Consider the following 12,710-nt stretch of genomic DNA (forward strand, 5'->3'; position numbering starts at 1 on the left):
ATTTCTCTGGTCACACAATGTGAAGATGCTGTTATTGAGCATCAGCTTTAATGAGATGTTGGGAGCCAAGCTAAATTACTATCAGCAGATCATTCAGTTTTTAGCTTGCAGCAGTGATGCACAGCCTCACACTTTACTGCTTCGTGTGGCAGAGCTGTCAGCTCGAGACAGAGAGGCCAAATCTGCATTTCTGATGAGCTGAAACATTCCCCTGCAGTTCAGGTGAAGGTTCAGGGCAGTCAGACCCACCTGAGTCGGGGTCCCATAATGACATGACCACCAGAACCAAGGCTGGGATTTGAGCCCTGGCCAAAGAATTTTGTCCTGTTATAGGTAAAAAACCCCAGCCAAATAAACAAACAAAAAAACCCAATCAAACAACATCAAAAAAAAAAAAAAAAAAAAAAAAAAAAAAAAAAAAGAAAAAAACCCAACCAACCCATAGTTTTAATGTCTTTGTTCTTTCTTCCTCCTCCATGATTCAAAGGGAAATAATTCTGCTCAGGGACAAAAGTCTTTGCAGCAAAAAGCATTCCAATTGAAGGATTTTTGCTGAAAACTGGCCTCCCTCCCTCCTTTTTTGGGGGGTTTCTTTTTGGGTTTTTTTTTTGGGGGGGTGGGGTTGGGTTTTTTTTTGGTTAAAGTAGTTTTTGCTGAGAAGTAGCAAAATTCTTGTCCAGTGCCATCCACATAACCAGGATGTGATCCCAGCTGGTTTTCCTAATTTGTATAAAATCTCTGAAACTCCTGTCTGAAGGAGGGAGCTGTACAACTGTAATCCCAAAGATGTGCAGGAGCAAGAAATCGTGTCTGCCATGGTTGCTGATGCCTGGGATGAGGGCACCCATACCAAAGAAACATATCCTTGAAGGAGAAGTTTCACCCCAGAGTGGGCTCTTCCCCATTCCAGCTCCACCTGGTTCCTTGGAAGGGGAAAAAACCCATAAGAAACTTTGTTTATTAAATTTTGCATCTTAATCACAGGGTTCTTTTTCTTGCCAGTCCTTGTTTACCAAACTTTTGCCCATTCCCATTTTGAGAGTTAGAAAGAGGTAACCATTTTTCTTAGCACCATTTTTTTTTCTCCAAAAATGCTTTTTCCAACCTAGAATGGCAAGCTGAAATTGTTCTAAATATCCAGTTGTCTGGAATGTTTCATTGCTTCCCATTCACTTTTCTTTTTTGCTAAAGTCTGGTCTCAGGGGTTTCTGGGACCAGACCTGTTTCTCTTCTGGTTTTGTATTTGAGTGTTTGGTGGCACAGGGGGCAGAACATGGTCTGTTCAAGGTATTTTGAGTGGTGTGGGGAAGCACACTGGGCACATCAACCATGGCATGACTTTTACTGCTAATCTAGATAGGAAGAAAAAAAAATCAATGAATATTAAAGAAGTCACAAACCCCAAAAATTTTAACACATAGTGTGGGGGCATGAGGTCTTTGTTCATAGCTGCTGAGCTGAAACCCTCGTGGCAGCTCTGCACTGAATCCTTCCCTCAGTCATCCCGTGGAGAACCCAAATTGCCTCTGCTGCTCCTGGCAGGGGTTGCTGGATGTTGCATCTGTTCTGATGTGGCCATGAAGGAAAGGTATCCTGGCCATGGTGTTGCTGCCTGGGTCAGTGCAAACGAGATCTGAGCATCTCCTGGGAGCTCTGGTGGATGGGAATGAATCCCTCCCTTCCAGCCTGGGTTTTGGTGCAGGTGACTGGCTCTTGTGACACTTGGTGGTGTTTGGGAGGCAGCAGCAAGCTGCTTACACTTTGTGTGTGCCTCTGAGCTGCCTGATGCAATGGTATCAATCTCCTCCTAGGGTTTCATTGAGAATCCAAGACTGGTTCCTGTATTTTAATCACTCCACTCCCTTTTCTTTGCCTGACACACTATCACTTCTCCATCCTCATGCTGCTTTTTTGACCGTTCCAGGATGTCCCTTTCAGCCCCTGCATGCTTTGGGGCCTGTTGCTCCAGGGCATGCAGCTGCTGGAGGCAGAGGCATCCTGAGCCTGGGGTCAGGGACCACAGGGCTCCTGTGTGTGCTCCAGGGCTCCTGGGCCAGCTGGTCAGGGCACCAGAGAGGGGGGATCTGCTGGAAGGGAGAGGGATTCATGGGGCTTTGTGAGATTAGCCACTGTGGGAAAGGAAGGGAAGGTGAGAAGCGTGAGTGCAGAAGGGGTGAGCTACCAAATGAGAGAGGGCAAAGGCACAGGGAGACAAAAAGGGCCTTTTGAGGGGTGAGGAAGGTTGGGCCAGCTGGGCTCAGGTCTGGGGCAGCCATTAGGCAGGCAGGGGATTGGCAGGAGGATTGGCAGGAGCTCTGCCCGAGCCCTGTCCTCTGTCTCACCCCCATGCAATGCTGGTTCCACTGCAGCCAGAAGCAGCCCAGGTGCTGGAGCCCATCAGTAACTGGTTCCTTTCTCTCCATTTGCAGAAGCAGAGGAGCTCTACCAGAAGAGGGTTTTAACCATCACGGGAATCTGTGTGGCCTTGCTTGTGGTGGGCATCGTCTGTGTGGTAGCTTACTGTAAAACCAAGTGAGTATGGGGGGCTCGCAGGCAAGAACTGCCTACAGGTTAGTGAGTGCCAGTGTTCATGTTCCACACGTCCATGCTCTTCACCCAGATGCTAATTTTAGGAGATGATGTGCTATGATACTCCCAGGAAGGTCTCATGCAGGAGGCCAGGCTATCTGTCTACCAACTGTGTTTGAATAGGATGTTTTCCTGACACCATTTGCTTGTCCCCTGGAACATCATTTTGCCCAGATAAGCAGCAGTTCCCTGGAACATAATTTGCCCAGACAGGCAACATTTTGCTGTGTTACAGGGAAAAGCTGGCCCCCAAGCTAGCAGCTCAGCTTCTGCCAGCAGAAGCACACTGGGCTGTTGTGCAGCAGCTGTGGGCTCAGCTATGCACATTGCAGGGACATCCAGAGTGATCCTAATGGAACAGGAGACCTGGGAACCTATTTTATGGTCAGCCTTCCCTGCCTGGACTGCACTTTTCTTCCTACTCAGCCTACACCTCAGTTCAGAGTGCCCCTGCAGCCAGTGGGCCTTGTGGAGCAGATGTCTCACCTTGGGCAGGCTTTGCCACTTTGTCCTTCATGCAGGATAGGTCAAGTGCTTTGTCACCAAGGCCGAGTCAGGACTCACTTCCCCTTCTCCTTCTCCCCACTTTTCTTCTCCACTGCCAGCAGGCTCTGCTACATTGGGCTGGGCCTTGCCTTGAAAAGGGGACTCTGGAACCAATTTCCCAAACTGTCCATGAGAAGGAAAGTTGACTCTTTTTTTTGGAAAAGCAGTAGGAGCTGTTAAGTGTTGAATGTCTTGTTTTGTGTTGTTTGCAACTCTCTGCAAATACTACTGGAATATTCCCATGTTGAAGACTTGCCTTCCCTTTCATCTCTGGAGGCACAGAGTCCCATGATGGAAGGGTTCCTAATAGATTTTTTCTGTTCTAAAGGAAACAAAGAAAACAAATGCATAACCATTTGCGGCAGAACATGTGTCCTGCGCATCAAAACCGGAGCCTTGCCAACGGGCCAAGCCATCCACGTTTGGATCCTGAGGAAATCCAAATGGCTGATGTAAGAGCCTCTGCCTCCATCTCCCTGCATGCTCCTGAGGGGCTGTTTTCTGCCAGGGGTTTGACGTGGATGTGTATCCTTACACACCTGGTGTGCTTGTGTGTGAGGAGCAAAGCTCAAACAAACTTGAGCAAAAGGAAAGATTCTGCATAGAAACATTTCCAAAAGCAACATCTGAAGGGGAATTTGATTTTGCTTTGAAGTGCGCGATGAGATTCAGGCATTTGGGATAGGCTTGTTTTGATTAATCAAGTGTGACCCTGATTCCCACTAGGAGAGATATTCCCAATGTTTCCTGTTTATTACTCTCTCCTGTCAAGTCCCACTTGGTAGGATGACAAATGGGATCAGCACGGCAGTGACCAGAGTCACTGTGAGGAAACATGTCATGGTGCTGTGGTCAGCTGCCCATCAGCTCACCTGCCCATGCCAGGGGTTCTGTCCTGGTGGGGTGCCACTGTCACACCAATGAGAACAGTCTAAGTCTCTCTAGGACAGGATCCAGAGGGCAGTTCAGCCACTTTCGTGACTTCAGTCGTGCAAGTTTCCCTTTAAACACCGTGAACTCAAGGGCCATCAATGGGCTGAAGTGCCTTACTGGACCAAGGCCTTGAAAGGGGTCAGGAAAAGGGAAGGGGGAGGCAGAGGGGAACAAGAAGTAGCTAGAAATAAATCCAATGAATCAGCTGCAAACTCTGTTCGGTCAGCCTTAGGATAATAAAATTTATCTAGGTTGGATCCCGACCATGAAGGAAGGGGAAAGGGAATTCTAAGAACCACAGCCCCTGGCCCCATAGTACTGACTCTCAGAGAGCTTAGTACCCCTGTGAGAAACAGGGCTGGTTGTTAGATGAAGGAATATCTCAGCATGAATATTTGGATCACATCTGGAGCTCCTGTAGGACTCACATCTCTGACAGATTTCACGTCGTTCTCTTTTTGCTGGTACTCGGTTGGGTGTAACCAGCTGTGGGCAGAGATGTGTCTCTGCTCAGTAGCTGCACATGGCACCACTTTCCTTTGGGGAATCCCTTGGCTCTCCAAACCCTTCTGCAATCCCTGTGCCACAGCCCTTTCCCAGTGTTTAAAGGGAAGGGGCAGAGAAAAGCCTCCACCCTCCTTGTCCCTTCCTGTGGGGTGCAGAGATTCTGGGTTCACTCAGTCCTCACTGACTTCACCAGAAATAATCAGGCCAGGTAATTTTTCTTTGGCAGCATTCAAAGACTAATGAATGGTGGCTGATCTGTGTGATTCTTGTTATTTTGCAGTATATTTCTAAGAATGTTTCTGCCACCGAGCACGTGATCCGAAGGGAAACAGAGACAACCTTCTCGGGAAGTCACTCCTGCTCCCCGTCCCATCACTGCTCCACAGCCACTCCAACCTCCAGCCAGAGGTGATGTATTCCATTTTCTATGGACCTTCTCCTGCTATTTGCTGTAGGATGCTGTGAGATTCTAAGATTTTCCTTTCACCTCCATTTCTGTTTTCACTTCATGTTTGGCTCTGTAGTGGCATACAAGCCATGTCTACACTGCAGGACTCTGCAAGCACAGCTGGTTAGTAAGAAGTGTGGAAAAGTGTGTTCCTTGACCTGCAGAGAGGTGCCAGCAGGATCCTGCAGCACTGACATAGCTGGAAAACAGGAGCAAATGAGCCTGTGCTTCCATGCTTTGCACAAACCCAAACAGGAGGATGTGTATAGGAAAGGTTTTGCAGGTTGTGTCTGAAATACTTCATTAAGCACACACAGGGTTGTGTGTTTCATATTTAGAATTTATTTGCCTTGTGGGAGACAAACTACACAAAATATGACCAAATGTTTTGATTGCTTCCTCAGAGTCAAGGTCTGACTTGGAAGTCACAGGCTTTGACCAGAAAGAAAATGATCCTGTGCAATTTATCAGCCTCCACCTCAGGTGGTGGCTCCTCTTTCACTGGAAGTCATTCTGAAGCTTTTTGGAAAATTTGGTCTAGCAGGAAAGTACCAATAGTGCTTTGTGACAAAGGATGAGACATATTTTTTGGTTTCATTTCAAAATAACCACTGGGGGAAGAACCCCACAGCTTAGAACCCAAATCTTCTCAAGGTTTCTTAGAGCATTTAAATTGCAGACGGACCTCCCTATTTTTGTGATGTCCAAAAAGGTCTTTCTTTCAAATGCTCTAAAGGAACTCCTGTGCTGCTTTGAGTTTGGATGTTCCAGTTCCTCCTCTTAGACAGCTCTTGTGCTTCTTCCAGTAGGTGACAGGGGTTTTCCTTGGAGATTTCTTGCCCTTGATAGGTGACTGGTCATGTCCTTCATTAGCCTGGTGGGGTTGTCTCCATTCATCTGGGAATGCAGGAATTCTTTCAGCTGAAGCTCACAGATGGCTCCAGGCAGGTTTCCTTAGGGCCCAGGCATTCCTCAGGGTTGAACAAGTACTCTCAGTTACAGCAGGCAAGATCAACTTCAGATGCTGAACTTGGATTTTCAGGTGAATTCCTCCCCAGATTCCTCTGGCTATACATCCAGCAAGTAGAGAGGGAGCCAGGGATGACTTGATGAGCTGGGAATTATTCTTTTTTTCCAGGGAAATCCACTCCTCATGAGCCAGACAATATGTTCTCCAGGTTTTTTTGCATTCACACTCCTCAGCCCAGCCCTGGCTAGGTGTGTGCAAGCTCGAGCCAGGTGCACAGAGGCTCCTGTGCGGGCAGAGCTGCACTTTGCTGGCCTTCCATGCTCACTTGAAAGGCCTGGGCCATCCCTGGGCACCTCTGAAGACACAAAGATGTGTCTGGAGGGCAGCATTAGCTCATGACAGCTGTAGGGAGGAACCTACCTTGGGTAGCCTCTGGTGCTGGCTACCTGCCACCTCATTTCCCTGAGTCAAGTGCAGCAAGCAGGTGCTTCTTGAAGTCATGCCAGAGGCAAACTACTGGCATAATCAGGCTCCATTTTACTCCATCAGTGCCTCTAATGAGGACGCTGTTTGAAGTTATAAATGAGCATGTGCCTGCAGCCATCAATAATTAACAACTTCTTGGGAAACCTTAATGAGGGCTGCTCTTCTCTGTAAACCCCCACCCAAAATTCTCGACCCACGCAGCTCCATCTGCAGTTTGGGAGTTCAAGGAGGTTGCTCTCATGGATCATGTGTTTCTGCAATGGTGGGGGTCAGCATGGTGGCTGTGGCACTGGTGGGACCCCCGTGTGCAGGTGGCCCTGTGCATCCCCAGTGAGTCCTCATGGGATGTTCTCTTTGCACCCAGGCTGGGGCTGGTGGGGCTGCAGCTGCTCAGCACATCATGGTCTTTGTCTAGCACCTTGAAAGTGTTTTCCTGCCAAAATCTTTGCTAGACTTGCTCTGCTCATTTTGAGTGGCTTCTCCTGGCTCCTCTCTGGTAGCAATTCCAAAGGGGCTGTCACTTGGCAGTGCAGGTGGCACATTTGAAGGAACTTGGCTGACTTGCCTTGGCATAGCCAATGTGTTATTCCACACCCAGAACACTTTGCAAGCACGAAGCAGAATTGCCCTGGCCTCCCTCCAGAGGCTGTCCCATCCTGCTCTCAGGCATTTATTCTGTGGTGGGATAAATACCTGCTATTGCACTGGTTTACTTCCTTTGTCCTCTAATGGCATCTCCAAGAAGGAGCAAAGAATGGCAAATCAAAGGTAGGGTTGGGAATTTGGGCTTCCCTGGCCAGATGTGTCCTAATGAGAGAGAGAGAGAGAGAAGAGGGACTGTGGTGGTGTTTACATGGGTTCCAGGAAGAGGGAAGAGACGAGGATCTGACTCTGTTTTAGAAGGGAGATTTATTATTTTATTATTTATATTATATTATCTTCTTTATATATTATATTTGCATATTATAATAGATATCAATATATTTATAGATTTCATTATAAATTGATATTATTTTATTAGGTATATTATATTAAAAATATACTAAAAGAATAGAAGAAAGGATTTCATCAGAGGGCTTGAAAGGAAAGGGATAGAAAGGAATGATAAAAGCTTGTGTCTCTCAGAGAGTCTGAGCCAGCTGACTGTGATTGGCTATTAATTAGAAATAACTACATGAGACTAATTACAGATGCACCTGTTGCATTCCACAGCAGCAGATAATTATTGTTTACATTTTGTTCTCGAAGCTTCTCAACTTCTCAGGAGAAAAAATCCTAACAAAAGGATTTCTGTGACAGGGGACAGCAGTGCAGAGGTACAGAGCTGAGGCTGTGCCTGTGCCTTTGGGGAAGAGCTGGGTGGGGTTCCTTGCTCACTGTCCACATGGGCTTTGCTCCACAGACATGAAAGCCACACCTGGAGCTTGGAGCGAACTGAGAGCCTGACTTCGGATTCCCAGTCTGGGATAATGCTGTCCTCGGTGGGAACCAGCAAATGCAACAGCCCGGCGTGCGTGGAGGCGCGGGCGCGGCGCGGGGCCACCTTCTGCCTGGAGGAGCAGCGGCGGCCCACGACGCAGTACCGCGACTCCGTGGACTCCCTGCGCGACTCGCCCCACAGCGAGAGGTCAGAGCCCACTGCTTGTGCCACCACAGCCCAAAAATGTGTGCCTTTGCCAGCCCTAGAGTGGCGGTGCCACGGCAGAATTGGGGAGCTCCAGCTCTGGTCCTACCAGAGGATGCCCAATTTCCCCAGAAGGGCATTCAGGTCAGGCAGCAGCCAGCTCTGCACCGTGTAGGTTTGGAGCACAGGGATGATGGGTGTGGAATATGCCTGGCTGCAGTCAGCAACTGTAGAGAAAAACTGGCAGGGAGAACACCCTGGGCAGCTTGGTGGGCTGCCAAGCAGGGTCTGGCCCTCAGGTGTTTGGGGAAAAGGTGTCTGTCGCCAGCACCGTCCTGGATGGCCAGGTGAGAGGGTGCTGCATGTGGGCACAGCCTTGGGACAGGACTTGGTACTGTCCTTGTGCCTTCAACGAGCACAACTGCAGAGCTGAGACACCAGCAGCAGCAGTAGCAGTTGTCCTCTTCCCAGTCTGGTTCCTCATGGAGCAGAAGCACATCTCCACCCTTGTTCCAGCCCTTTGCAGGTGGCCACGAGTGACTCCTGGTGGCCACATGGCCCCTCTTGGGCAGTTGCCCTCCAAGGCAGTGGAACTTATCCATGGGGCAGAGGAGAAAGGCAGCATCTCCTGCTCTCATTCCTGTCCCTGGTCCATTCAGGCAGACCAACCCAGCTCCTATGGAGATCTCATACATCACAAAACACATGAGTAAAAAGGCCTGGGTGAGTGAGAGAGCCTGGGCTGGTCGAATTGGGCAGAGGTACCACTGGAAATCAAGAGGAAATCAGATCTTCTCCTTAGAAAGAGGTGGTGCTGAATAAAAGGCTAGAGAGAGGGGCTAGACCAGACCTGAGTGACCACACTGATGTTTTCACTAGATGAAAGTGGTAGATGGCTTTTAGAGACACAAGATTTTTGCTAAGTCAGAGAAAGCAATGCCCAGGGTTTCCCCATCTGTGGCCTGAGCAGGGAGAGGGAATTCCAGGGACCTTCCTCAGAGACAAGCCTGTCAGCTCCAGAGGGAACAGAAAGCAGCTGTCAGGCAGATAAGAGGCAGTGAGTGAAGCCATGACTCAGCCTGCTGGGAGATGTTGCAGGATTTGCAGCAATGCAGAGTGGGAATTGTGCACTGAGTCCCTCGGGAGAAGCAGTTTGGGGGCTGCTCAGCACATGCTGCCCAGTGAAGCCAGCAGCTCACCCTCCCCTGGCTCAGCAGTGCAAGGTCCCTCCAGCTGATTCCCCAGGAGAACTTCCACGAGCAGGTTCACTGGAGGCTGTTGTATTGCACTAAATTGTTCATTTAGTTGTTGTTTTGCACTGGGTTATTAGAGATTTGCACAGAGTAGTCTTTATATTGCACTGAATAGTTTATGTTATATCACATGGTTTGTTCTTCCCCCTCTCCTATCACACGGTTTCTCCCTCAGCCACCCTTGTCCCCAACACTCCCTGGGGGTCTCTACCCTGGTCAGTCCTTCCCCCTGCTCCTCCCCACTTGTATCCCATTGGTTGTGGTCCTCCTCCGCCCCCATTAACCCGGGTATAAAAGTCTCCTGCCCTGAGTACACAGCCTCTTGCCCACCTTGGAAATAAGCCATGTAGGTGCCCAGGTGGAGAAGAGCACTTCCAGCCTTTTCCTTAGGTCTGTGTAAGACTGTGTGGGCTGGGGTCCATAGCTAGCTGCAGTGGACCCCAACAGCCCACCCAGACACAGTTCTTACAGGTGGTACCCCAGGTGTTTGTCTCCCATGACGGTCAGAGATGGCACGCAGCAGCTGGTAATTCACATGCGTGGATTATGTTAGCTTTTGGGACTCCCACCTTCCTCTGACTTCTTCATCACATGCTGGTCTTACAGGAGGCCTCCTGGGTCCCTGGGCCGGGTGTTCAAAGTTAGCCCAGCAAAGGGTGGGCTCAGCTGGTGTTTTTTGGGTTGTTCAGTGTCCAAACAGAGGCGTTGCTTTTGCAGGTACGTGTCGGCCCTGACCACACCAGCACGCCTGTCGCCCGTTGACTTCCACTACTCGATGACCACGCAGGTGCCCACCTTCGAGATCACGTCCCCCAACTCGGCGCACGCCGTGTCCCTGCCGCCGGCGGCCCCCATCAGCTTCCGTGTGGAGGAGCAGCAGCCCCTCCTGCGGCGCTACCAGCTCCCCTTCCAGGACACGCAGAGGTACGACAGCTACTACCAAAGGAAGACCTACCTAAACGACAGCATGGGGAGCCTGCCCTCCAGCCCCTTCCGCATCACGGAGGACGACGAGTACGAGACGACGCAGGAGTACGTCACAGCGCTAGAGCAGCCAAAGAAAACAGCCAGCAGCAACAGGCGGTGGAAAAAATCCAAACTGAACGGGCACATCCCTCACAGAGCCAGAGCCGTCCGGGACTCCTTCTCCTTGAGCAGCGCCTCTTACAGCGAGTCTGACGAGGAGCTGGTGGCCGAGAGCACGCCGTTCCTAAGCACTCAGAACAATGAGGCGGCGCACGCGGAGTCGCCGCCGCTGCACCGGCCGGGCGACAGCCGGACTCACTACTCGTGCCGTGGGCACAGCGCGCACGGCGACGGCGGCCGCGGCAGCAGCCTGGCGCACGTGGCGCCCAAAGCGGACCCCGACTCTCTCTAGGCGCATGGGCAACCCACGTGGAGCAGGCCGAGGGCGAGACAAAACCACGCAAACCCGCAGAACGAGATAAAACAGAACACAAAAAAAAAAAAAACCACAAACGAAAAAATAAATATTTTTATTTTATATAAAAGAGGGAAAAAACAAAAAATATAACAAATAAAAATGTTTTATTTTCATTTTAGCAAAGTTGTCTTATAATAGCTAACGACAATGACTTTTTTATAGGGAATCTCTATTTATATGTAATGTCTTGATTTACAGCTTCCGAGAAAAAAAAAGTAAAAAAAAAAAAAAAAAAGAAGAAGAAAAGAAAACAAACAATAAAGTTAAAAAAAAAGTGGGCCAATTTTTGACTACTTAAAAATAGAAAACAAAACTATCGTGGTGCCTTTTGCTGTATGCTAGTGCTGGGATTCATGCCGAGGATTCTGTTTCAGTAGCATTTTTAAGGTCATAGATTTTTGTTTGGGAGACAACCTGTCACAAGGGCGCTCTTCTGTTGGAAGAAAACAGCCTTGCCACTTTGCCCCGTACCCTGCTATTAATGATCTTATTCTTTGAAGTATTGTTTAAACACACATTAAGGACATGAGTGGGAGCATTTCCATTATCATGTCTAACGAGGATCTGTCTTGCCCTGTAAACTACTTGTATTTTCGCTTAAATCAGGAGAAAAAGAAACCCAACAGCACTGTGCTGAAATGCAGAAATAACGTTTCTTTTGCCACACAGATAGGAAGAGAAAACGAAATCGCGCAGCAGCAGCAGCCCTTACAATATAGCTCTCAACCTTTGGCCATCTCACTGGTGGGTCTGGAGTGGGGTTGGCACAGGTTTGTGGTGCAGCCAGGCAGACAGCCCTGTGCCCAGGGTGGATCACACCTGTCAGGTCCCCTTGAATGCGGGTGGCTGAGCCAGCCCCGTTCAGCCGCGGTGCCCGTGGCCGCCCCGGCGCCGTGCTGGCCGCGGTGTCCCTCGGCTGAGCGATGCAGCCATGGCTGGAGCTGTGGTGTCCTGGGCGACACCTTGGCCGGGGTGCCGGGGACACCCACAGGGTGGTCCTGTGGCACAGACGGCCGCGTGTCACCCTGGACACGGCGCCAGGCCATGTGCCCGGGGTCAGCAGCACCCCGAGCGCTCTGGGCTCCGCTGCCATGGCCGGGCCGGGCCCTGCTGAGCGGATCCTCCCTCCGGCCGTGCCACGTGTGCTGTAAGGACAGTGGTGCCGTCACCTCCCGCCATTGGTGACGGACGGCGCGTCCCCACACCCGGAGCAGCTCTGGCCACCACCGGCTCTGTGGCGCAAAGAGACAGTCCTGCGTGTCCAGGCGGCACAGCACCCCCGGGGAAGTGCCCCCCTCTCCTCAGTTCTCTGCAGCAAACCTGTTTACATTGTAGCCTGACTTTTTTCTTTTTATATTTTTACTTCTGCATGTCCTTTGCATTTCAGATACTGTAGATTGGATGCATGGTGAAGCTGTGACTGAGAAGATAATACAACAATTGACAGTGTATTATTTCATTTAACTTTTAGCAATAAAGTAACTAAACCCTCTATTCCTCACCCGTGATGGGGTCAGATAGAAAACTCTGCTAATTTGTCATAAGATGATTGTCAAAGTTTGCTCTGGATTGTCTGAATGTCAGAACTCTTGACTGTTTAACACTTGAACATTTTTTATATTATAAATAAAATAAGAAACAACAAGCTGTGGGCTGCATTCATCTCAGGCCCTTTGGGGGGCAAACAGGGAGCTGTGACAGGCACCATACACAGAATCACACACTGGTTGAGGCTGGAAGAGACTTCTTCCACATTTCCTGCTTCACCAGGTCCTCCAGAGTCAGCTGCCCAGGCCTGTGTCCAGTCAGGGTTTGAGTATCTTCAGGGATGGCAGTACCACAACTTCTTTGGGTAACCTCTGCCCGTGTTTGGTCCCTCTCAAAGCAAAAATTTGTCTTTTTGTATTGAA

General features: G+C 49.7%; 1 protein-coding gene across 1 annotated transcript in view; it reads left to right on the forward strand.

Annotated features, from left to right (window-relative positions):
* NRG2 (neuregulin 2) overlaps positions 1 to 11,684 on the forward strand; it is a 159,286-nt gene extending 147,602 nt beyond the window's left edge. Inside the window, exons 7-11 of the mRNA XM_058815351.1 lie at positions 2,430 to 2,532; positions 3,464 to 3,587; positions 4,856 to 4,983; positions 7,882 to 8,106; positions 10,074 to 11,684. Coding sequence (XP_058671334.1) covers positions 2,430 to 2,532; positions 3,464 to 3,587; positions 4,856 to 4,983; positions 7,882 to 8,106; positions 10,074 to 10,734 — 1,241 coding nt within the window. The 3' untranslated portion in view covers positions 10,735 to 11,684. The remainder of the gene's footprint in view (positions 1 to 2,429; positions 2,533 to 3,463; positions 3,588 to 4,855; positions 4,984 to 7,881; positions 8,107 to 10,073) is intronic.
* The last annotated feature ends 1,026 nt before the right edge of the window (positions 11,685 to 12,710 follow it).

Source organism: Ammospiza caudacuta, chromosome 16 (genome assembly GCF_027887145.1).
Source record: "Ammospiza caudacuta isolate bAmmCau1 chromosome 16, bAmmCau1.pri, whole genome shotgun sequence".
Classification (NCBI taxonomy): Eukaryota; Metazoa; Chordata; class Aves; order Passeriformes; family Passerellidae; genus Ammospiza; species Ammospiza caudacuta.